Source organism: Calliopsis andreniformis, chromosome 9 (genome assembly GCF_051401765.1).
Source record: "Calliopsis andreniformis isolate RMS-2024a chromosome 9, iyCalAndr_principal, whole genome shotgun sequence".
NCBI classification, from domain to species: Eukaryota; Metazoa; Arthropoda; class Insecta; order Hymenoptera; family Andrenidae; genus Calliopsis; species Calliopsis andreniformis.
In genome coordinates this window covers 7,671,050-7,696,089 of record NC_135070.1, presented here as the reverse complement: position 1 = coordinate 7,696,089, position 25,040 = coordinate 7,671,050, and the positions used below count along the sequence as shown (strand labels likewise).

Sequence of the window (25,040 nt, the reverse complement as noted above, 5' to 3'; positions counted from 1 at the left end):
TATTTCTTTAAACTGCATATAAAAAGCATTCGACTGTTACGTTTGTTTATGCTATTCGATTGATTACGAAAAGAAATAACACAAATATTTTGAAGCTATACGAAAATTTTGCGCTCTGTCGGCTCAGAAATATTAATATCAATAAAATTTATACAAACAAAACTTGCTTCTGTTTTGACGTTAAAGGTATTTGGTTGGATTAGCTTTAAGTCTTTCATATGCAGCTTTCTCAAGGCATTCTCTATGATCAGGATGAGCAATTTGAATTAACGCATTCGCTCTTTGACGTAATGTTTTACCGAAAAGCTGCGCTACTCCGTGTTCAGTAACTATGTAGTGTGCATGAGCTCTGGTTATCACAACTCCACCACCTGATGAAAAATATTGTTACAGTTGCATTTATAAGCTAGTAGTGAGAAACAGTAGACTACATACCGAGTTTAAGAACAGGCTGTATTTTGCTCTCTCCTTTACTCGTAGTCGAGGGGAATGCGATTATAGCTTTTCCTCGACCATCCTGACCCATCGCAGCACCTCGAGTAAAGTCGAGTTGTCCACCAAAACCTGAATACATCTTGCAGCCTAAACTGTCCGAAGATATTTGGCCAGTAATATCCATTTCGATGCAGGAATTAATGGCAGTCATTTTTGGCTGCTGCGATATCACCCGAGGATCATTCACATAATTGATCGCAAGCATCTCTATGTAAAGACACGAAGGTACAGTTGGATGCAACAATAAAAAAAAGTTACCAAAATGATACAAATATTCACACACCTACGAACGGGTTGTTATGCAAAAAGTCGTACACTCTTTTGGTGCCGATTGCCAAAGAAGCAACCATACGTCCTCTGTGTTTAATTTTCATTTTGTTAGAAATATTTCCGCGTTCAGCTAAATCTACCATTGTATCACCAAGAATCTCTGTATGAATGCCTAAATCCTTATGATTGCCAAGATAACAGAGAACGGCATCTGGAACATTGCCTATACCAAGTTGCAAAGTAGCACCATCGTCTACTAGCCTTTGCGCTATAATCTTGCCGATTTCCTGCTCGATTTCGTTCGGTTGAGTGCTGGCTATGCATGGCAAGGGACAATCATATTTCACGGCCCAATCAATGTGGCTAGAATGAATAACCGTGTCTCCAAATGTTCTTGGCATATGCTCGTTGACTTGCGCTGAGTCGAAGAACAACAATTTTTATATCATCCAAATTCATCATTGTTGCATATTAATGGTAGTTCTACTAACCGATGATAACTTTAGCGTTACTAAGTGCAGAGCGCGTGCAATCTACGCTTACGCCTAAGGAACAAAAGCCACGTGCATCTGGCACACTGACATGAATTAACGCGACATCGGGGATGATCCTTTTTTCATAAAAGAGCTTCGGGATTTCGTGGTGAAATATTGGGATGTAATCTGCCCTACCTTCGTTAACAGCTTCTCTGAGATTCGATCCGATATAAAAACTCACAGATCTAAAGTGTTCTAAAAAGCAATTGTGCCTTCATGACATATGAATATAATTAGATTGTATTGACAATTCAGAATCACGGAATACCGTACTCTCAAATTCAGGACTTGCGAATGGTGCATCTCCTTCGAGGCCCATGTGAATTAATCGTACACCACGTAGATTATTGCATACACCGTGTTCAGTCATCGCACGTATCAGTTCGTTGGGTGTTGCTGCACCTCCTTGTATAAAAACTAAATGTTCTAAAGAAACGAATTCAAGAAATATTAATATATGAATTTTAGCCGATCTATGATTCTGATTTTTATTTCGTACGTGAAATTACACATTAATTGGTATTCCGAATACCTGAATTAATAATTTTAACTGCATCTTCTACGCAAACCCATTTTGGACATCGTTTTAAGGGCTGTAAGGGTTCTCGTAAAAATCTTACACCACACAAATTGAACGGTTTCGTTGGCGTAAATTTACTAAAAGTTGACTCCACATTCCGACGAAAATTGAGACCAAACATTTTGTTAGTGGAGTATACGACAAGTCGGAAAATATGCAAATTTCAAAAATCCGCGAATGAATAGTGACGCGGTGAAATATGCACGATTATATCGAAATTTAGATGACACATAATCTAAAAAATTGTATTAGTATAAAATGTCACTTCATGTCAAACCATACTAGATCTGTTGCCATCTCCACGATTAGTATTTGAATGTCGCATTTACCGGCATTCGATTTTTCTCGATACAAAATTCATTATTCATTAAAAAACAAGATACATGTTTAGAGATTCTGTATTTGAAAATAATCAATACAACACGCAATATATGTTTCATTTAAAATTTATTATCTCAAATGCAAGATGTGGATCTCTAATCGTTAGAATAATTTATACAAAGGAACGTTTTTAAATTTTTATACAAAAAGTACTCATTGTCATTATACACCATTTCGTTGGTGTCTATAATGTTATATAATAGTTTAAAATAAAAGCATTCCCGCGTTTAACTAGTGAAAATTCCTATTCGTTTAGAATAAATCTTCAGAAATAATTTTGGACTAGGTGGTTCTCTCTATATGATATTAAATATCTGTTTTAGATGTTTTTTATTCGTCACGATTACGCATCGTTTTTTAAAGACAAGAAGGCGTAACGTAAATTAGACAAAATCAAGAAATTTGTGTGTATGATAGTTGTCCTCGACACAAATAGCTGTTTATTCGTGTTCAATTAAACAACTATCGCGAAATGCTATGAGAGAAGTCTTTTGGTAATGTTTCTAAGTAAAACGCTCACGGAGCTGGCATGACCTTTAAACGTTCAAATGCTGCTTTCTCCAAAGCCTCTCTGTGGTCTGGGTGAGCAACTTGAATTAATTCGTACGACCGTTGTTGAAGACTTTTACCGAATAAACTGGCAATTCCATGTTCTGTGACGACATACCGAGCTACAGCTCTGTTCGTAACAACACCCGCGCCTACAAATAAACAATATTCATTAATTCATCAATAAAGAAACTATTATCCAAGAATAGTTATTGCGTACCATTTTTTAAAACGGGTTGAATTTTGCTAACACCCTTGGCAGTGACAGATTGTAACGCAATAATGGGTTTTCCACAACGATCTTCGCTAATCGCCGCGCCTGTAATGAAGTCTAGTTGTCCTCCAAACCCAGAGTACATTCTAGTTCCGATACTGTCGGAGCAGATTTGTCCAGTAATATCAACTTCGATACATGAATTGATAGCGGTCATATTCGGTTGCTTGGCTACTATTTTTGGATCGTTCACGTAGTCGACTACCAGCATCTCTGTAATATTTAGCAAACAATTATTTTTCATTTCTTTGGTGTTTTAAAACTTCAAAGTTACTAAAATTATAGACTTCTAAATAGCAGCTGTTTATTATGAGCAGCTCAACATTAAACACATTTTTCTCCAAGTATCATTTTTTGAACTGGTAGGACAAATAGCTCAAAAACTAAAAAATGATCTTTTTTGTAGCCTCCTAGGAACCTCCCTTTAATCACTCGGAAAGATCTTTACAGACTAACTTGCCTATAAATGGATTATTGTGCATGAAATCGTACAGCTTCTCCGATCCAACACAAAACGAGCCAACAATTCGACCTTTGTGCATCTTTTTTCGATTGTTCGTGATACATCCTTCATACACAAGATCCACTACACCGTCGCTGAACATTTCGCTATGAATCCCAAGGTCTTTGTGATTCTTCAAAGCCGATAATACTGCATCTGGTATACTACCGATACCCAATTGCAAAGTTGCTCCGTCCACAACTAGATTCTCAGCGATATTTTTACCAATTTGCTGTTCTTCTTTCGATGGCGATTTAACAGGATGAACCGGAAGTGGCTTGTGGTGCTCCACAGCAAAGTCCAAATGGCTCTGGTGAATTAGAGCATCGCCGAATGTCCTTGGCATATGTTTGTTCACTAATGCTACAAATGACAATAATACGCAACCAATTAAAGCACAACTTTTTCGTCGGATACAATAAGAGGCTGAATAAAATGAATTCGAAAATTTACCTACGATGTATTTAGAATGGCTCACGGCGGATCTCACGCAATCTATACTAGTACCAAGAGAACAAAATCCTTGCTCGTCGGGGGGAGAAACGTGGATAAGAGCAATGTCTGGTTTTACGTATCCTTCGTGGAATAATCGTGGAATCTCGTGCAGAAAAATTGGAACACAGTCCGCGGTACCAGCTTGAACAGCTGCTCTTACGTTGCCTCCGATAAATAAGCTTATGGACCTGAAATGTTCTGTACACAAAGTGTCATAATTAGAGATGAGTTTCTTCATACATCGAAACTTTGAAACTCAAAAAGTCGAAACTTTACACTCTTTTGTGATTCGATATTCTCGACATCTAGGTAAGAAAAAAATATCAAAATTTAGAGAAATTATTAAAAAAAAGTTTCAGTACGTCTGGCACTGTAGTCGATAGAAAAAAGAAGTAGATGAAATCCAGAAGAAATTTAAATGTTAGTGTTCCTGAACAAGAATCTGGATTACTTTTGTTGTATATAGTTCTGTTTTTGTTTCTGTTTTATTTAACTATGGTCAATAAATGTTTATGCAAAAATTTTGTTGAGACTTCAATTCTCAAAACAAAATATTGCTCTTATGAAACAAAAGCAGTACTTTAGGTTTCGAGAATTTCGAGTTTCGAAATTTTACAAAGTTTTGGATTTGAGTTTTAAGAATTTTACACCTAATTATAATATATGGACATATTATCATACAATTTGCTGTGAGTCATTATGAAAGTCACTTCGTGCATGTACTATGAACTTTCTTAACAAAGCAACTGGTTGCTGCGCTTATCTCATTCAACAAAAGAATCGAGAAGTAACGTACTTGCGTATTCTGGTTTAGCAAATGGAGCTGGGCCCTCGAGGTGCATATGATATAATCGAACATTCCTTATGTCACATCGTACACCATAGTCAGTCATTGCTCGTAACAATTCAACAGGTGTTGCCGCAGCTCCCTGAACAAACACTATTTGATCTGCAAACAAAATAATCCTTATTTTGTGGGAGTTAGGGAATTGGTATTCAAGCCATTAATGCCCAAAGTTGTGCAAACGCAACGTTATTGAAAAACGTAAATGTTACATGTCCTATATATTATACACCTTACACATTATTGTGCAGAGACAATTTTATAATAATAGACATTATATAGACGCCTATTAAATGAAACAAATCTATAAAAAGAAGTCTATGACTTACAGAAAATTAGTGTACTCCAATGTTATAAACACTTCAGTTTTTTCAATTTTCAGAACGTTGTAGAATCTAGCTCAGAAAGGGGAAATAGTAATAAAAAAAATATTGTAAAAAATATTAGTAACTCAAGACCTTAACAATATAAATACACTGATTTCCACTAATATTCGACCGCTCGTATAATAAAAAATTTTGATTTTTAACAATAAGCTTCATACATATTTTGAATGGCACCTACTACCTCACGTAAAAAATTAAAATATTTGCGCCTTGAACATTTTTGGCAATAGAATCTCATGTTTCGATAATAAAGATATTCTGTATAACATTTTATATTTATAAAATAAAGTAGATAATGAAAAAATTACTTAGATTACTAAGTATTTTCCATTACAATTGTTCTCTGAAATATTCTACGCTGTAATTGGTATTTAATGAAATACTCAATCCTTGACCTAAAAATATTCTTGTTGCCGTCAGAGTACGAAATAAAGTAGACTTGATTCATTTACCAAGCAAGTCATGAGAAATTAAGTTTAAGCAATCTTGTGAATATTGTAATTTATTGAAAGTAAGTGAGAGCTATAATAATATTTATTTCAGTAAATTATCATATTATGTCACGATGCGTCGTTAATAGTGATATCGTTACGACAGGGAAACGAAGCCTCGTGAACTTCATGAAATTCAATTCATATAGTATTACTGCATAATTATGTAATAGTACACTAGTTATAAAAAAGAAGTGATTAATTTCAAACATAAGAGTGTTTCAGCCTCTCAGATGACAAACTGATTACTTTCATGAAACAAAAAGTAGAAAAAAATGATGATACAATAAATACTATATTTTAAAATGAGCTTGAAGTAAATAAAAAAGGTAATACAGAATAATGAATAATTTCATTATTTTATGACAATAAATTATCATGCATGTAAATTTTTTGATATGTCAAAAGTTGACAAATATGAGATATTCGTACTCTAAAACACGAGCATATTAAATTATTGATGAAATTTATCGGCGAGAACAAGAACTTATATTTAATCGCACGAAATCAAAGATACCCTGCAGTATAGATTCCCCCACCTATTTTCCTATTTGCCTGTGCCATTTTGGAGTCAATGTTTTTACCCAGAATTCTATATTTAATATTGCAGATACTGGCATAGCTGGCCGAATACTTTTCTCATTCGTACGTGACATGAAACAGAACGACGTCGTTGCATAAAATCCACCGACATCCAAAATTCCTGTCTACCTAAATCATTTGAAAGCCTTCGAATCGCCAGTCGCTTCGCTTGTTTTCCTGTCCTGATGTAATTGTGTACAATATGGAGACAATACTTGTTTTATATCCACACTGAAGTGTAGCGAAAGGCGATACGCTTTATCGTCCTCGACGTTGACTGGGGATTGTTACGACATTAACCCTTTGACAGCTTATCCCGAGTGCGATTCGGACATTGCGTCAAGCACCAATTTGTTTATCCCGAGTAAGACTCAAGCATGGCAAGACGTCGATAAAAATAAAATAAAAAAATAAAACACGTGTCTAACATTTGTTTCAATATATAGAAGCATTTTAAAGAACCAAAAGAAAAATATTTTATTAAATTGTTAAAGGGTTAGAAAGCATTCTTTTTTTGTCTAAGGTCTGGGAACAATTCCGTGATTCTAAAAGGGTAACGAAGTAGCGAGTCACTAAAATCTCATTAAGAATTCGTGAAAGGATATTATCGCTATACAACGAACGTTTTCTATAGATGGAAATAAATTTTCATTTAAAAGTCAAATTTATCGTATCGTTTCAAGACTAGAAAAATATTTTAAAATGAAAGTCATTGATCGTTAAAAATGTTTTACTTATTTCCATGTGCAACTCATTTTGTAGCATCAGTGTAGGTACATGTACAGTAATCGAGAAAACGAGAAAAGGTTTCTTTCTTGCGTACAAAAGTTACATGACATGTAATGTTCTACTGGCGTCAATTAAAATAATTGCAATATAAAATACTTTTATTTGTATTTTATAACGATATTACAGGCGTCTACTTTGTTCCTGTGCTACCATGTCCCGTCTTATTAAGTCAATCGTGGGTAATCTATTCATTGAGTACGTATGCTATAGGCTCGGTTCATTTAAGCTTAGCTTCATAAATACATTGACAATCTAACCAATCGCCAATTGTCTATGTGATAGAACACATTTCTCCACTGCTCGAGTACAACAAGTATCGAAATTCTCTTAAAATTAAACCACTACTAAAAGACAATTTTCAGAAAGAGAACATAGATAACCTCAAGCTTCTAAAATAATTCAAATTAATAGCCAAAATAGTATAAAATAGCTTATAATCGTCAATACTTAAGAAATTGATGCAACTTTAAGACACGAGAGAAAAAAGGGAACATTAGTAAAAACTCCTGGTTACAATATGCGATTGTAGGTGCGTGTGGCCAAGATCAAATCGTAGATTGGTTATATTATTATCTAAAGTGCATTGCGTAATATTGTTTTCGTTCAGATCGCGCTCTATTTGGATTTGCATAACAATCGAAAGCATTGTCGATTTTGAAATCGCGTTTGAATCCTACAAAATGCTTCTACATTTGTTGCATACGCGTTTCGGGAGGACTTTTAACCTTTGAACTTTCAATTTTTGAAACATCTATCTGTCAGTATCTATCACACATTTCGCTAGAACTACATATTTGCTATCATGGTTTAAGAATATCCTGGAAATAGGACAGCGGTAATTCACTGAAGATAACATTGCAATTAAATTCAACCTACACATTTTTCTAATGAATCGCGACTTACAATATGATCAAGAAATAAAATGGCGCGAAAATGATTATTACGCGATGACATTAACTGCGCCTCATATAAGCATTTTAATAATCGTTCGAATTACTTTTCTATGTATTGAAAGAACGAAAACGTCTTGTATATGTGATGGCAAAAATTGCAAAGTTGAGAATTGAACTCATTTTTATCTTAAATTGGTTTCTTTATAAAAACGATGAAAGATGCACATTAAGAATGTAGGCCCCGTTCTGTTACGTGCCTCTACTGTTAGATCAAAAATACTCAAACCACTGACGTCTAGATTCTCTCACAGTGGTTCAAGGTTAGCTTTTTACGAAAGAACACTACTGCATTTCGTGCTCGAGGGACGAACCGAACAATCTCAGATTTATTTCACTAATTGAATTAGGCATCTAGGAATCTTATATGTCAGTACAGTGTTCGTTAGGACCTCGAAAGGATAATTAATTACCTGAATCTAGTTCGGCCTGTTCGATGGCCTCGTCAGCAGTTTTAAGCCAACAAGGTTGCTTGCCTGGTATTGGCATAGAGGGTTCGTTCACGTACGTGAAATAGGTTTTCCTTGACATTTGGAAGCAGCAGGGACGGGACGTGGTCGTCATAGTTTTAAGATTCCGCGATAAATTGATTATTCGTTTAAGAGCCGCCATGGTCCGTATCACGTCGTGTTCTATCTGTCAATGGAGCACGAAAACACAGTGTCAAGTGGAACGACAATAAAACCGTTTGCAGGTCGGTCGCGCAGAGTGTAAAAGGTTCAGTGCGATTGTAAGAAATAAAAAAACCGAATTTACGACACCACTTTGGGCAAAGCTGAGGTACTTAACGTGCACAAATCATCGAACAAGCCGCCACTGAGTCCCACAGCACACTCACGCCTCCTCGGCGCGAAATTATCAGAAATCAGCTCCGAATCTGAAAGCAGTACCACTACGTGAATAAAACCATGTGATGATAACTTCTGAATTTACCGCTAGACGGCTCTAAAGGTTGATCAATTCTCGCAAGTTGATCAAACAGCATAGAGTATAGAATAGTACAGAATTCGCAGTTTTTATTCGCAGAGGATTAAAACAGTTCTGGAATTTTTTCGTGGGTTCTTATTTATAAGATGGAGTGTAATACTTTTTTAATAAAATTTTGTTTGCATTATATCGTCGGATGAGACAGCTAACAATTCTCAAAAATGAAAATTTTAGTCTAAATAATATAAATTGTAAAATATAAAACTAAAAATTTGCCTGTAACAGGAACAGATATTAAAAAGATGTATCAATAATTTAAAGTAACGGAATACCTAATAATGCCAAGTCTGCTGTATTTTATATTCTAAATTATCAATTATTTAAATCTTCCCAATAGAAATTATTAGATCATAAAATAAAAAATCCTGCAAAAAAATATATTACAGCAGCTATATTTTGAATAATCCGCGTTTGCGTAAGAAATGAACGATATAAATACATTTAATACATATTAACACATATCACACAATAATTTGTCATAATCTATTTTCGCGTATAATTTTTTAAGGTTTTATCTATGCGCAATTTCTGTGTCAATTTATTTTTCAGAAAGATTTAATTTATAATAAACACTCAATGGATCATTTAGTTCAAGCCACGTGATCGCACGTGCCATTGCTTTTATCTTTGTCAGACGTCTGTTGTTCGCTTCACCTTTAAGTTGCCAAAGTAAAATTTTTTTTCGTCGTAGCACGTAAAACGTAACAGTCGCACCATTATCGAAAAAATTACATTCTTTATTTACCTGAACATTTCTGTTCGATTATAATTATTTGTTTTGACAGATAATGTAACGTTTTCCTCATGTTAAAATTTATGTCGAAATTACAGGTCTACCCCCACCCCTTGCGTTTAGGTCTGTCTTCTTTCATCGAAGCGCCTAGTGGCAGTATCTTCTGCTGTTTGGCCGACGTAGGAGACCAGAGAATCCACTTGACAAAATGTATCCAAAAAGTATCGGAGAACGTCAAGCTAATAAAGAACATGTTTTGGCTGCTTCAAGGGATTTCATTGCCCAGCCTCGGCTCAGTAAGTAATTGTTTTTATCTCACCAAAATTCGCAAATATGAAATTCGTAAAGCATAAGCACTCTACGTAAACTGGGCGTAGCAGCGGATCGATTTGCAGCTAGTCAGCTGATCTCGATATTGTTTGCTCTTTAATTGTTCCCGATAGATTATAAAAAATGCTTTCAATGCCAGTGATCGATTTAAACGATGAACTTCTAAAGTTTTATGACTCAATTAAAAATCGAGTCAAGTTCCTAATTATGAAGACTATAGTCGTCATGTGACTGTAGAGGAAGAAGACATTGATGTGATGAATTTTAGTAATTCTTTTAGCACATTTAAATTGGGATTGAGTATAATTATTTGCTTAAACAAAATTACTTGCTGTGTATAATAGATTCATTATATATTAATCATTTTGTATATAGTTGAGGAAATTAAGGGAACATTACTAATAAAAATTTATATTTATTTTTGCAGCATACAAGACTGTGTCGGGTGTGAATGGGCCATTGGTGATATTGGATGAAGTCAAATTTCCTAAGTTTGCAGAGATTGTTCAATTAAAACTTGCAGATGGGTCTATGAGATCTGGTCAAGTATTGGAAGTATCTGGATCTAAAGCAGTAGTTCAAGTATTTGAGGGTACTTCTGGAATTGATGCAAAAAACACTTTATGTGAATTCACTGGTGATATCCTTCGGACACCTGTGTCTGAAGATATGTTAGGTCGTGTTTTCAATGGATCAGGAAAACCGATTGACAAAGGTCCTCCCATTCTTGCTGAAGACTTCTTAGATATTGAGGGTCAACCTATTAATCCCTGGTCTCGTATTTATCCTGAGGAAATGATTCAAACTGGTATATCAGCCATTGATGTTATGAATTCCATTGCTCGTGGTCAGAAAATTCCTATTTTCTCTGCTGCTGGTTTGCCACACAATGAGGTATTTAAATGGAAATACTAAATTCTTGTTTATAAAGTTTATTGTCAAATTTATGTCATCTTTTTGTATAGATTGCTGCACAAATTTGTCGTCAAGCTGGTCTTGTCAAACTACCAGGAAAATCAGTTCTTGATTCTCATGAAGATAACTTTGCCATTGTATTCGCTGCTATGGGTGTGAACATGGAAACTGCTCGTTTCTTCAAACAAGATTTCGAGGAGAATGGTTCTATGGAAAATGTGTGTCTCTTCTTGAACTTGGCTAATGATCCTACCATTGAAAGAATCATTACTCCTCGTCTCGCTTTAACTGCAGCTGAATTTTTGGCTTATCAATGTGAGAAACACGTTTTAGTTATACTTACTGATATGTCCTCTTATGCTGAAGCCCTTCGTGAAGTATCGGCTGCTCGTGAAGAAGTACCCGGACGACGTGGTTTCCCTGGTTATATGTACACTGATTTAGCTACCATATACGAACGAGCTGGCCGAGTAGAAGGTCGTAATGGTTCTATTACTCAGATTCCAATTCTAACTATGCCAAACGATGACATTACTCATCCTATTCCTGATTTAACTGGATATATCACTGAGGGACAGATTTATGTTGATCGTCAACTTCATAATAGGCAAATTTATCCTCCAATTAACGTACTTCCATCTTTGTCTCGTCTTATGAAGTCCGCTATCGGTGAGGGCATGACGCGAAAAGATCACTCCGACGTGTCCAATCAACTGGTAAGTTTAGTATCTTATGTACATTAATAATCATTTGTTAAAAATTAAGATGTACATTCAATAATAATTCTATTTTAGTATGCTTGCTATGCTATTGGAAAAGACGTACAAGCTATGAAAGCAGTCGTTGGTGAAGAAGCTTTAACACCAGATGACTTGCTATATTTGGAGTTCCTTTCTAAGTTTGAGAAGAACTTCATTTCTCAGGGAAGTTACGAAAATCGTACCGTTTTCGAGTCACTCGATGTTGGTTGGCAATTGTTGCGTATCTTCCCCAAGGAGATGCTTAAACGAATCCCTGCCAGTACTCTCGCCGAATTTTATCCAAGAGATTCGCGCCATTAAGTTTTCTTATATCTGTAATACAATTTTCATTTTCCCTAGAAATTCCATTAAACAATGGTAAAGAATAATGAATGATAGAGGCCTGACCTATTTTATGAAATCAAGATAAAGAATGTTAAAATGTTTATAAAACTTTGAAAGTATAAGTCCTATCGCTAAAATCGTTGCAATAGTTGAACGAATAACCCCTAAGAATCAGAAAAGTTTAATCATGAATGAAATTATTAACGGACATTACAGAAATTCATTAAAGGTACGTTTTGACAAATTAAAGAGTTGGACAATAATGATAAGCATATACTGTTAAAAATATTTGTACAGGACTTGTATCTAAAGGGTCAGAGCTATGTTGTGCTATTTAACGTTAATTTTATAGCGTTAATATAATTCTAATTATAACGATGTTTTCTGTTTTAACCGAATGTTCACTTATGAAAAGTGATTGTGTAAAGTGTAATATATAATTCAGTATTAACATAGAAAAACAAATGTGATCATACCACTCTATATCTTTTGACCTACATTCCAACAGAAAAATTTTTCATTTGTAAACGTTTTACTTTTGCGTTTGCACAAAAGGAAAAATAATGTTCGATCTTATTTTATGGCAATAGAAATATTTCAACATATACAAACAATTACATTTTCAAAACGATGTTCTATATGCACTCCTGTTGCTTTGATATGTAGAATAGTATCTACTTTTGTTTCAAATAAATATAAAACATAGTTTAAATAAAAACATGCATCTGTTCATGCTATTGTTGCAGTTACCAGTCCAAACGCATGTGCATGTTATATACACATTATAAGAAGTTTATGGTATCAAATAAGAAACAATATACGTATATACATGTTCCGTTTGTCTTTTATTATTTTACAAGAGAATAGAATGAGTCAAGAAAACATGTGGTTGTAGTAACATCTTATAAACTATATATGTTCATTCTGTGCAAAACATCACGTTATATATTTTCGAGATCTATGTATTACTTTTTCGAAAAAATTTCAAATATTATATGTTGATTGATGGTCAGGTTTTGGCTGTTAGTTGGTGAACCGCTAATTGAACACGGAGTTCGATGCAAGCATCTTTTTCTTCTATGATACTACGAATTAGAGTAGTCATTTTTTTCTGAAATAAATATAATATATGTATAGTTTTGATTAAAAAGTTTTACATCAAATCATTACAAATATGTAAGTAGTATATACCTCGAGTAACTGATTTTCTTTGACTAACTGAATCATGGCTGTCAATTCTGCTTCATTCGGCGAATGTACTCTTTCTATTGGCTTTTTCTTTTCTGGACCACGTTCTAATAACATTTCCGTCAATCGTTTAATTTCACATCTTTCTTGATTTATTCGTGACTTTAGTAATGCTTGCATATTTAACAATTCTTCATAAATTAAACTCTCCTTCAATTTGTCTATAGCATTTTCAGGTTCAGGTTCTACTGCTGAAACTAAAATAATATAGTTAACTATAACAGTCATCATGGTCTGTATTTGGTTGTTGTAAAAATGATTATAAGAATTCCATTTCATACCATTGTCACTTGCCCTAGAAGAGGTAGTAATTTCTTGTTCACTAGATTGTAGTGCAAGTGCAGGTGTGTCAGCAGAATCAACGATATCTTTGTCGTGCATATAAGGAGTTCGTTCACTTTGAATAGTATTTGTACTTATTGGTTCTTTATTGTCTTCCAGTGTATGCGCTTTATTACTCTTCTTTAAGGTCGAGATAGAGGCTGATTGAATATCTAATTTTTGTTCTATGTCTTCTTCAACTTTTACTTTCTGCATATTTGATTCAACTGTATTTTCATCATTTGATTTCACTTCTTCGTCTAAACTTTTTTGTGTAGCACCTTCCATTTTTTGAACTGTTTTATATTTCCTCTGGAAAATATAAAGAGAATTTGTGCAATACAAATTTTATTTCATGTTCATAAATTTAATAGAAATCTGACCTTCAGTTGAGTTATCATACGTTGCACTTCCCATAATTGTTCCTCGCGCGACTTGGTAACAAAACCTGCATTCATTTGCATATGTATTTGCGAGAGTAATGATTCCTGTTTAGCCAATTCAGCAGTTATACTTTCTACAGAGTCTGGAAGATTAACACTGCCAGATGAAAGTGGTGGTACATATTTTGTTAACTGTACATTTGGGAACAGTGCTTTGCAATGAAACAACAAAGCTAACAACAATCTATGGCTCATTTGCAGAACAGGACTTAATGTCATTGAAATGGTTTGAGCATTCATTTTTGTCGTTTTCTCCTGGAATGCAGCCATGTATAAAGTAAATATATACACATATTATGCTCCAAATTGTTTTTGTTCAACATACTCGTGCTGTGACATGATCTAAATGCAATATAACCCATGCAAGAAGAACTTTATTACACTCTGGAAGTTGTTGAGTTAGGAGTACTAACTGTGCTTCTCGCTGTGCAACATCTTTCGTGGATGCTGCCTGTTCAAACCTAGAGATTGTCTCACTATTCTCCAATACAGGCTCTGGTAACTCTCTAGTATAATATAATATTAAGTTTAAACTTTGAGTTTTAAAGTATACATTAAATATGGAATTGTAAAATACAAACCTAAGAAATAATATTAGTAAACTTGTGGCTACTGTTGGTTCAAATTCAGATATATTCACAGGTTCCCTATTATTGTATAATTTCTTCAAATACTGAACTTTTGATTTTACACCTGGAGCCTTATAAAGACCTTCTATATTCATTCCATGTTCTTCCACAAAATCAATGCAATCTCTTACAACTAAGGGTAATTCAACACCATCATGACAACGACTTCGTTCAACAGCTAAATGCAGACTGACACCAAACACTGGTTGTTCCTCTGAATGAATAATTCATAAAATATAATTTAAAGTATAATTAAATTGAACTCAACTAGATATACATATCTTACCACCAATATCTAAACAGTCCTCTCCCACATGTTTTCCCTTTTTTCGATCTTTCAATTTTTGCTTAGCTTTATCTTTTTCCTTTTCTTTACGTTTCTCTTTATCTACATCTTTTTCATCTTTGTCTTTCTTCTTCTTATCCTTTTCTTTATCAACATCTTTCTCTTTACCCTCCTTTTCTCTGGACTTTTCTCGTTTCTCCTTCTTTGATGGGAATTTAAAAGCTTTGGTCTTTTTTAATTTCGAAGGACTTCTGTAAATTAGATTACATGTCTAATTCAACTAATAATATACAATACACAAAATTAATTAATTCTGTATGACCATAATCATTCAGTTTTTTTTTTGACTTGTGGCTTATTTAACTTCTCTTTGTGCATACAATATAATAACTTTCAGAATAAAATACACATTCACAACAGAAATAAGAATTAAAACAATCAATAATACAATATCATAAATATTTTGAATAAGCTTGTTCTCCATTTGAAGATAAACTTTAAATTATCAACTCAAAAATACCTATACACAATGGAATCAATAAAACTTTAGATCAACATGGAGCTTAATTAACATGCCAGTGCTAACAATATGTGAAAATTAAAGTTACTTTGTTATACAACATTAATTATAAAACAGGTAGAAGGCTTAGTTAAACTGTTATGATACTAATTATGTTAAATATAAACATCAATTTGTTCTTGAATTGTGTATGAAAGATTTGGTAGCAAGTAATTTCAGATAAATAGATAAAAGGTAACACATGCAAAAATAATCTTATAACAAATTATTACTTTGTCTCTTGATCTTCATCAGGGGAACTTTCACCTTCTAAGGTGGCATATCCACGATCTTTTCGATCCTTCTTTTCTTTACGTTTACCGCCAAGGAGTTCCTTTTTAGAATGTTTTTCATGTCCACCTTCATCACTGACTAGAAATAGATACAGACGTAGACGTAATAATTAATTAATTAGATTATGTGCATACAATTTTAACGTATATTCGAAATGTCATCGATTAAAAAACGATAAAAAAGATTCACGGCGTTTGATTTGTGGCTTGCATGACAGATGTATAACCTCTCTGTTAATAGGTATTATTTCTTAAGCATTGGATAATTTCACGAACTTTGATACGTACAATCACTTTCATTACTTTTCTTGGCCGATTCCGATGCGTATAATCCCGGGAATTCTTTTTCTACATCCGGACTCTCGAAATCCATTCTCTCACGCTCACGGTACTGTAACCGACTTAAAAATCTTAATGTCAAACTATCGATTATCAGGTTCGAGTTCTATATCTCGATTGTCAAAAATTGGTCAGTTCTCGTATCGATTATTTTAAACAGGTGGTAAAGCTGTTCGAAATTACATTCGTAAAGAAATTTCCATAACGCCGCTTCGTCAAAACGATGTGCTCAAAAATCGGTAAAAATTATTTTTTTTTTCAAATTTTTCTAAATTCTATTCACGTCGTCATTTCGCGTATTTCATAATTTTGCCATGGCTTAAAAACGTGACCGTCGGCTTCTTTGCTAGCCATATATGTGAAATATGCTCTCTTGAACGAAGTTGAAGGAAATCTTCCATAGTCCATAGTATTCCACATTGATCGTGCATATAGTACACGTTCTTTGCGAAGTAGACTGTGAAATATTTCTTTCTTCTTTGCGATCTATGAATAAATAAAATGATAATCTGTGCAATGCAGTTGCAATTCGTTTGAATATGATGATCGCGCAAACCTTTTCTTTTATTTCCTCAGCGCGATCAAAGTTTAATTTTCTAAGTTCAGCTTTCGGCATTTTAAATGGCAGTGGTTCAGCTCTAGGTGGACGTTTTATGTCTAGTATATTCCACATCATGATGCTTTTGCGCAATGAATTATCTAAAAAAACCAGTGTTAGGAGTACAGGAAATTTCATTTAAATAACTTACTTACCTTTCACCTTCTCGGTAATGACGAATCCTTGCCTGTACATCAACCAATATTGGAACTGTGGCATTAAGAAACATTTCGGTAATTTTGCAAACAAAAATCCTTCTCCAGCCATTTTTCTTAGTTCAATCTGGCCATTAATTTTAGATATTATTATATACTGCTCGAAAAAATTGTGACATAGAAAAATGTTGAAAAACATTGGCCAATTTTGATTGACGATAACTCCACGAAAAATGATTGTAGAATTATGATTTTACTTTTAAATTACAGCTTGAAATCTTGGTTTTAAGATACTATATCTCGATTTTATGTTTAATGCACCACTACCGTTCTAAGCCTTTAAATCTGGAAGCATGTTCGTTATATTTGAAACTCCAAAGTTTGACGAGATACACAGATTTGCTAGAATTTTTTTCACAAATGCTGCTTGTAACAGCATAAAGTCTAAACCTTCCCTTTTAATTAAAAAAAAAGAGTAAGACCCTACGATTTTTTTTCGCGGAGTTATCGTCAATCAAAGTTGACCAATTTTTGTTAAAAATTTTTCTATGCCATAATTTTATGGACCAGTGTATATATTGTTAATAAATTGGAAATTAAAATGAAAACAATGTTACCTTTGCAATAACCATAATATTAGTAGTATCAGTTATACTTTCAATTTCTTCATCAGCAGACTCTGTGTCCTTTTTGTCTGATTCAACAATTTCTTTTTGTGGGTAGAAAGATGAATAAGTAACATTTTCAATTTCTTTGCGTTCTGAAGTTTGAGGGCTGTATACAGTTTTTTGTTCAACTGCCTCATTTTTGACAATTTTACTTTTTTGTGAACTTTGCACTGTAGTTTTACGAACTTTGTCTGTCGCTAGATTTGCTGTGCCTGATTTGTCTTCATAATTGACTTTACTAGCTGTTAACTGTTGTTTCATTCGTTTAGGATCATTTATTGCTTCTGTAGTTTTAGTTTGACCACCTTTCATAGTTTTTTGTTTATACAATGCTAAATTATCACTACTATCTTGCATCAATATGTCTTTACTTTCCTCTATATTCTTTTCTTCAGAATTTGGATCACAAGTTGCTTTGCAGCTGTGACCCTCGTGTGTATCATATATTTCTTGAGGAGCATAAATTTGTTTGTATGCTTCTTCAGCAGCTTTCTGTCTTCGTTTCTTTTCAGCAAGTAATAGTTCTTCTGGCTTTGGTAATGGACCAGGAGAAATACTTATGGGCGACCAATGTTTATGCAGACATACACATGGTATTTCTTGTACACTCTCCTCAGGTGTGCGAATAGGAGTAGCCATATGTACACCACTTATTACTGGCTTTGGTGGTAACTCAGTGACATTTTCAACAACACCAGTTATACAGTATTTAACATCATCTATATATTCATCTTCTCTTGGAATTCTTTTCACACCTGATATCATTAATTTTGTATCTGTTACCACTGGTCTTGATATGTCTACAACATTCATGAATGGTTGTTTCTTTAGAGATTGCAGTCTCTGTCGACGCTCTTTATATTTTCTTTTCTCTTCTTTGTGCTCAAGTATCTTCCGTTCATATTTGCATTCACAGACTGGTCTTTTTACTTTCAGTTTTTTATATGGCAAACTGCAACCTACTTTATTAAATTTGGCACATTTTAACCAACAGGGAAGCATGTCTCTACAGCGTGTATAATAATCAATTAACCCTGCATCTTTAAGTGCTAATTTCCATCGTTCCTTTGGTGGCTTTGCTTCCATTAATTCTTGTCTGGTTTTGTCAAGTTCTTTCATTGCTTCTTTTTCAATATCTTTATCTGAATCCTGAATACCATATGTATCTATGTATTCATTACAGCCACAAGGTTCATTCCTTTTTAGTACTTTTGATACTAAACTTTTAGGACCACTGTGTTCTTCATATAATTTAAGATATTCGTCTTTACGTCGAGTCTGGCACATATCATACGGAGATTCGTAAAGATCATATTCAGGTATATATTCATCGCTTCTGCGAGGACTCGGTGGCGGAGTATAATAAATAACACCCTCTATAACTTGCATCTTTTTTTCGTCTTCATCTTTCTTTTTTTTCAACAATTTCTTTTCGTCGGCTTCATCATCTGTTTTTCCACCTATATTTCCTCCAATATTGTACAATAATAGTTTTTTTGTTGCTCTATTTTCACGACAAACACATGGTTTTCCTCCTGGTCGTACTGGTATCGTCTCTGCTGGATAATCTGGTTCAGCCAAGTAAACCAAAGTTTTCTTTGTTGCTAATTTTTGTTCCGACTTCGTTTTCCAGCCACATGGTCCTTTAGTCGGCAATTGTGCCTTATCTTCTTCATCAGGCTGTGTAAGATCTACCGTGTCCTCTTTATCTGGATATGCTACTGTGCATGTTGCTGGTGGTTCTTCAGGAAGTTCTACTGGTTTTACATCATAAGGATACATATCAGTTTTCATCATGTTCTTCAATTTCTGTATCTGTTCTTTTGGAGACAGGCTATCTTCAGAACCATTATCATTAGCAATTGGTGTACTACTTTTTTTATCTTGCTTTGCATATTTCTTCTTTTGTTTATTTTCCTTCTTTCTCCTAGTATCTGTTGATCTGATTGAACTTCGTTTTTGAGTTGACTTTCTTGTTCCTTTCTTTTCTCTACTTTGTTTATTAATTTCAATGTTTGATGAATGATCCAATCCTTTTTTAGATCTTTTACTAGATATGGTAGTCTTTTTATTAATTTTGGTTTCAATACTTTTCGATTTTTTCGACGGTATGTCATTTCGTTTAATTTTAGAATCGAATTTTTTATCCGATTTCTTTTGCAATGAATCTGTTCTTTTTCTCTCAGGCTTTGACCTGACCAACTTTTTTCCTTTTTCCGATTGAAGGGACGGCTTTCTTTTCTCGCTTGACTTCTGACTTTGTTTATTTTCTTTTGGTTTTAAAAATTTTTTATCTTCTATTTTACCATTAATTGCACCACTTTTTGTTGCTTTATCAGTTGTTTTTGTAGTTTTCTTTGAAGTAGTTGAAGGTTTTGAAAAGATTTCTTGAATACTTTTTTTATCATCTAACTTCGGTTTCGTTTTTATTTTATTTTCTTTTTTTAAACCACTTTTAGATTTTTCAGGCACTTGTTCTTTTAATCGCATAGATGTGCTCTTTTTAGGAGCTTGAGATGATTTTTTCAAATCTTTGGTAGAAAGTCTTAAACCCTGTTGTTTGGTAGGCGATTTGTGTGCACTTGCTTGCGATAAAGAGGGTTCAGTTTTTTTACTTCTATCTATCAACGGTATAGATTCTGTAGGCGCTGATGGTGGTTTTGGAGTACTGAGTTTTAATAAAGTTTTAAAATCTGTTTCTGATTCTTTCTCTGACGGTGCTGTACGAAATATATTCCATGGATCATCGTAACCGGGATAAGTAGGATCAGGAATAAACTTTTCCACTTTTTTTACCACTACTTTCTTTCTGCCTGCGATTGAATCGGGGCTCATATAACATTCTTTTTGACGTTTCTTTTCTTTTTTCTTTTCTGGTACAGGAGGTGGTTGTAATTTTTCTTTCTCTTCTTCTTCCTCTTCCTCTTCTTCCTCCTCTTCGACACCTTCTTCACCTTCCTCTGCATCTACTTCTTCTATACCAATACGTTGCCGTTTTAATGGTATTCGTTCACCAAATGGACCTTCACAGACGGCTCGGCCAGGTTTAGTTCCACACGGAGGTCCCTAAGTAATTAAATTACGATTATCGCGGATTATAAATATCGTGATTTTAATATATAAAAAGATATAGTTTTACTAAAGTAGAACATACTCTTAGTATTTCTTTTCTTATTCTTTCCTGTTCTGCTAATTCTTCTGGAGTCAAAGTATGCAAAGCTCCCCATGGTCCTCCACAGATGTTCATACCATGTTCATCCCCACAAGGTTGAAAATCTGCGATACTATACATCTTCTTTTCCTTTGGAGGTGCTAGAGCTTCTTCTGCTTTTTCCTTTTCCCTTTCAGCACGTCTCTTTAATTTATTTATATCATGCAAAAATGGATTTCTTCTGCATGATTTATCACCAGGATACATTTTGCAAGAATATGCTGGAGATTCACCAGGTCGAAACTTTTTTCCAAAGCATAAACCATCTTCTTTTGTCCATGGTATATGATCATGACTTATTGTCGTAGTTAGACCTTTATTAAATATGTGTTGAATTGCACACGCACACGGTGGTACATTTCTAGGGGGTCTAGGTGGTGGACGTTCAACAATTCGACCTGGTCTGCGTACCATGTCTTTCTTGAAACCCGAAATATAATACTGTGTTTCACCTTTTTCATTTGTGACACCATTTATAAGAACATTTGTTGTAAGAACATCCTCCGAAGCTATATATTCTAATAAGTTTACTGTTGATTCTGGAGGTGTAGGTGCTGGAGAATGCATTGCCATTGATCCTATAATATATCTATTACATAATGAAATTATACAACATATTCTGAAAAATATCATAATTATAGTAGATTTAAATAAGCTTATTACTTATTTTTATTATGATCTTCGGTTAGTGTGTCAATCACCATATAAGGTGTTTTTGTTTCTTTTGCTTTTAAATATGACTTTCTAGTTTGCCTGCAAGAACAACAACTATCGCACGTGGGTCCTGGAAAAACTAATTTTGTTACAGCTTCTATGCTTTTTATCATCTTATTTGCTTCTCTTTCTACTTTGCGATATTCTTCATCTGCATTTTGTAACCATTCTTGCCAATTTGGAGATAAATTTTCTCTGCCACTAGGGTAAATCTTCTTAGGCCCATCTCCAAGTTTTAATATAGCAAAAAATTTCTCGTTACTGTTAGATGGTGTTACATTTGCAACGCCACTCATTTCATATGATACAGGACAGGTTGGTGGTTCATCAGGAGCACCAGATATTATATAATGTGCATGTTTCTCACCAAGCCAAGATTTCTTATTTGGCTGGGGTGGTTGTAAAACTCCTAAAACGTGAAATAATATACCATATTATTTTTTACAGTAAAATAATATTTTCTTCATACTAAAATAATTGTGTACCACATATTTTATATTCCACTGGTCCTGGTGTGTCGCTGATTCCATTGATCGTAAAATCAAATACTTTACTTTTATCTGGTAATTGTGGAATATCAAAACCTAATTCCTGAAGATCAGTTGCTACCTTTTCTGTATCACTTGTAATACTTGTTCTATCTCCTTTTTTAAATTCTTCCTTTTTACTATCTAATATACAAATAATCATTATTTACAAAATATTATTGTTACATAATGTTTATATTTCAAACTAATGTACCTCTTCTGGATCTTTTTTTAGCCATGCCAGAAATACTATGTCTCTGTTTTTTTTCAATAAAATCGCCAGTCGAAGTTTCATCTCTCGCTTTAATATTCTTTTTTTGCTCTTTATGTTTAATGGAAGTATGTGTTTGTTCCATTTGGATAGAAGGATAATTTTTACTATCAGATTCATTTTTAGAGAATTTTCGTAATTTGCTACGTATGTTTTCTCCATTCTCAGATGTAGATTTTACATTGCTATAGTTAGTCAAGATACATTCCTTAGGTGGTAGTATTACTTTTGGTATTGCTATTGATGCACATTGTACACGCCAACATTCCAAATCATTATAATAAGTTTCCCAATCTGGGGGTGCAAAGAGTTGTTCTTCATATGGTGATGGCATCTTTTTTCTTACTGGGATTGTTGGTGGCTTAGCTACAACATAAATATTTTATATAACACCTACTAACTGAATAATTTTATAAAAAGGCATTACGTTTAGGAGGTAACTTCGGCATTATCACAGGAGGTAGTCTTTTATGTAATTCAATAATGGTTTCTGGTAAAGTTAAGAATGCAATAGCTGATAAAATTAGTCTTTCATTACAGTCATAAGAACGCCCTAAAATTTAAAAAACGTAGAGTAAGGAAATAATTATTTAACAAGAAACTTTAGTTAAAAAGAATAAAATAACAAACTATATTTTTCTTCTTCAAAATAATTTCCTGTCAATATCTTGTAAACTTCACGTAAGAAATCAACTGCATTACAATTAGAAGATTCCTGTAACTTTTTAATAACATCTGGTGTAAGTTGGAAAAATGTAGATATTATTCCAATTGCTACAAGTGTTCTTTTTGTACGACCTGTTACCATTTCTTCACAGTCTTTGTGTATTTCAGATTGCAACATAATTAAATTTTCTACCTGCCAAATTCAGAGTATCACATTTTTAATTAAAACTAAAATTTCAAAATACATATTTATAGCTAAACATGATAGTATCATTAAAGATTCTACCTGATCAATAGAAAAATCTTGATACCAGCGAGGATACAATTCCAGTTCATGTTCCACAAAGGCTTTTGCTAGAAAGAGAGATTATAAATTTCTTAAATTTAGTATCTTCAGTATAATTGTAGAATTATTAAGATAATTATTTATATATGTACATTTTTGTTCCCCAATAGCAATATTTCTTTCCATTTCTTCATTGTGTTTCTCCAATTTTTCTTTCCATATTATATCTGTTGCTAGTGTAATTTCATCTTCTAGATACCACTGTAGTGGTCCACGAAGACGACGCATTACTTCTGTATCAGCCAAATCACCTGCATTAAGTATATTACCATATAAATTATGCGAATTGTGTGGTTTATATATATTACAAGTTCTGTAGTGTTTGCTTATATTTTTCTAAAATATTACGCTTTTGATCTCCTAAGTTATCTTCTTTAGCATGTGCACCATGCAATTTATATAGTTTTTGTAGATTTTGTGATTTATAGGAGATTTGTTTCTGTTTCATTTGACTTTTATATTTCTGATCTCCTATATCTGAGGCCTTATCTTGTAGAGCTCTCATCTGTTCAATATCAAAATGATCAGGAAATTGTGCACGAAATTTCAAGAGTGGACTTTCATGTACTACGTTTATAGACACTGATGAAGATTTATTGAATAATTCTGTCTGATCATATTTTGTTAGTGGATCGAATTTGTTAATCGAACAACAAAAGCCAAAAGGTTTCAGGTTCATGTTTATTTCCTCGTGTGATCTACTAAATAAAAATCAATTTAATTATAGTTAAATTATCCTTAACAAGATGTTTACCTCTTATGTCGTGATTTTAGGGTTGAAGCTTTTGATCTTAGGTTTGCTTTAGACATCTTGGCCGAATAAAGCAGAAGACAGTTGTTGATAAAAAAATGTATTATTTATTATTTAGACTCCATTTGATTTGTATGTAAAATGTACTTGTAAATTTAAAGGAAATGTGGTGGATGTTTTGAGTTACTGTCAGGTTGATGTTTAATGAAGTGAATGTGTTTGCAATTGCATGATATGTAATATGTTACTTAAAAATTCACAGAAATATTGTTAAATTTTCTTTATTTATTAATTACATCATAATAAATGTTTTGTAAACTTATGACAACTTTATCTAATTATTAAATTCAGTAGTTATTGTCTTAACAAAGAAAAATATGCACACTTTAGAAATTAATTCTACTTACAACTGAAAGTAAAATAATATAATGTATGTAGATATTAACATTATTTAACAATAATGTAAAGAAAGATTAAATACTTTCATAAGTATATACGTATAGTAATACATTTTCGAATATTTCACATATTTAACGTTCATAATTATTGTTTATACAAACACATTGTATGTACAAGTATCGACCTAGAAGCACTGAATCACTTTTTCCCACATTTTCTATCATTCCAAACTACATACTTCTCAATATCTCCTTGATAAGCATGGTGGACGGCTAAGGTTTGAAAAAACATTTTTGCATTCGTATTTATATTAAAATCGTTATTTATAGAATCTTCTTATGAACTACATTTAAAGTTAAAATTCTATATTCTCTTAAAAGGTTTCTTTGCTACCCTTTCTGTGTAATAGAGATTCTAAGATTCTATTATTTCGATTTCTTGA

General features: G+C 33.4%; 5 protein-coding genes across 5 annotated transcripts; 1 reads left to right on the top strand and 4 right to left on the bottom strand.

Annotated features, from left to right (window-relative positions):
- Positions 1-2: 2 nt before the first annotated feature.
- LOC143183240 (succinyl-CoA:acetate/propanoyl-CoA:succinate CoA transferase) lies at positions 3-2,427 on the bottom strand. Its single transcript, XM_076384747.1, has 6 exons — positions 1,834-2,427; positions 1,575-1,727; positions 1,257-1,496; positions 779-1,183; positions 436-702; positions 3-371 (listed from the first exon to the last, which is right to left on the bottom strand). Exons 1-6 carry the CDS (start codon positions 2,000-2,002, stop codon positions 181-183), a joined length of 1,425 nt encoding a protein of 474 aa, XP_076240862.1. The 5' UTR covers positions 2,003-2,427; the 3' UTR covers positions 3-180.
- Positions 2,428-2,575: 148 nt separating this feature from the next.
- On the bottom strand, positions 2,576-8,974 carry LOC143183234 (succinyl-CoA:acetate/propanoyl-CoA:succinate CoA transferase). Its single transcript, XM_076384739.1, has 6 exons — positions 8,538-8,974; positions 4,879-5,031; positions 4,041-4,280; positions 3,546-3,950; positions 3,032-3,298; positions 2,576-2,963 (listed from the first exon to the last, which is right to left on the bottom strand). The coding sequence occupies exons 1-6, from the start codon at positions 8,734-8,736 to the stop codon at positions 2,779-2,781; spliced, it is 1,449 nt and encodes a 482-aa protein (XP_076240854.1). The 5' UTR covers positions 8,737-8,974; the 3' UTR covers positions 2,576-2,778.
- A 968-nt stretch (positions 8,975-9,942) lies between these two features.
- Positions 9,943-13,009, top strand: Vha55 (V-type proton ATPase subunit Vha55). The gene is made up of 4 exons (XM_076384738.1): positions 9,943-10,140; positions 10,602-11,068; positions 11,140-11,805; positions 11,884-13,009. Exons 1-4 carry the CDS (start codon positions 10,053-10,055, stop codon positions 12,148-12,150), a joined length of 1,488 nt encoding a protein of 495 aa, XP_076240853.1. The 5' UTR covers positions 9,943-10,052; the 3' UTR covers positions 12,151-13,009.
- Positions 13,010-13,149: 140 nt separating this feature from the next.
- On the bottom strand, positions 13,150-16,354 carry Rlip (Ral interacting protein). Its single transcript, XM_076384737.1, has 9 exons — positions 16,242-16,354; positions 15,894-16,032; positions 15,102-15,352; positions 14,768-15,029; positions 14,512-14,692; positions 14,127-14,441; positions 13,704-14,055; positions 13,366-13,619; positions 13,150-13,285 (listed from the first exon to the last, which is right to left on the bottom strand). The coding sequence occupies exons 1-9, from the start codon at positions 16,324-16,326 to the stop codon at positions 13,184-13,186; spliced, it is 1,941 nt and encodes a 646-aa protein (XP_076240852.1). The 5' UTR covers positions 16,327-16,354; the 3' UTR covers positions 13,150-13,183.
- Positions 16,355-16,571: 217 nt separating this feature from the next.
- On the bottom strand, positions 16,572-24,510 carry LOC143183339 (uncharacterized). The gene is given in 15 exon segments (XM_076384863.1): positions 16,572-16,778; positions 16,849-16,991; positions 17,046-17,172; positions 17,663-20,779; positions 20,868-21,513; positions 21,588-22,047; positions 22,124-22,298; positions 22,380-22,561; positions 22,563-22,802; positions 22,864-22,989; positions 23,067-23,295; positions 23,389-23,456; positions 23,541-23,699; positions 23,797-24,149; positions 24,203-24,510. Coding segments are annotated over 15 exon segments (6,288 nt in total). The 5' UTR covers positions 24,259-24,510.
- Between the last annotated feature and the right edge of the window lie 530 nt (positions 24,511-25,040).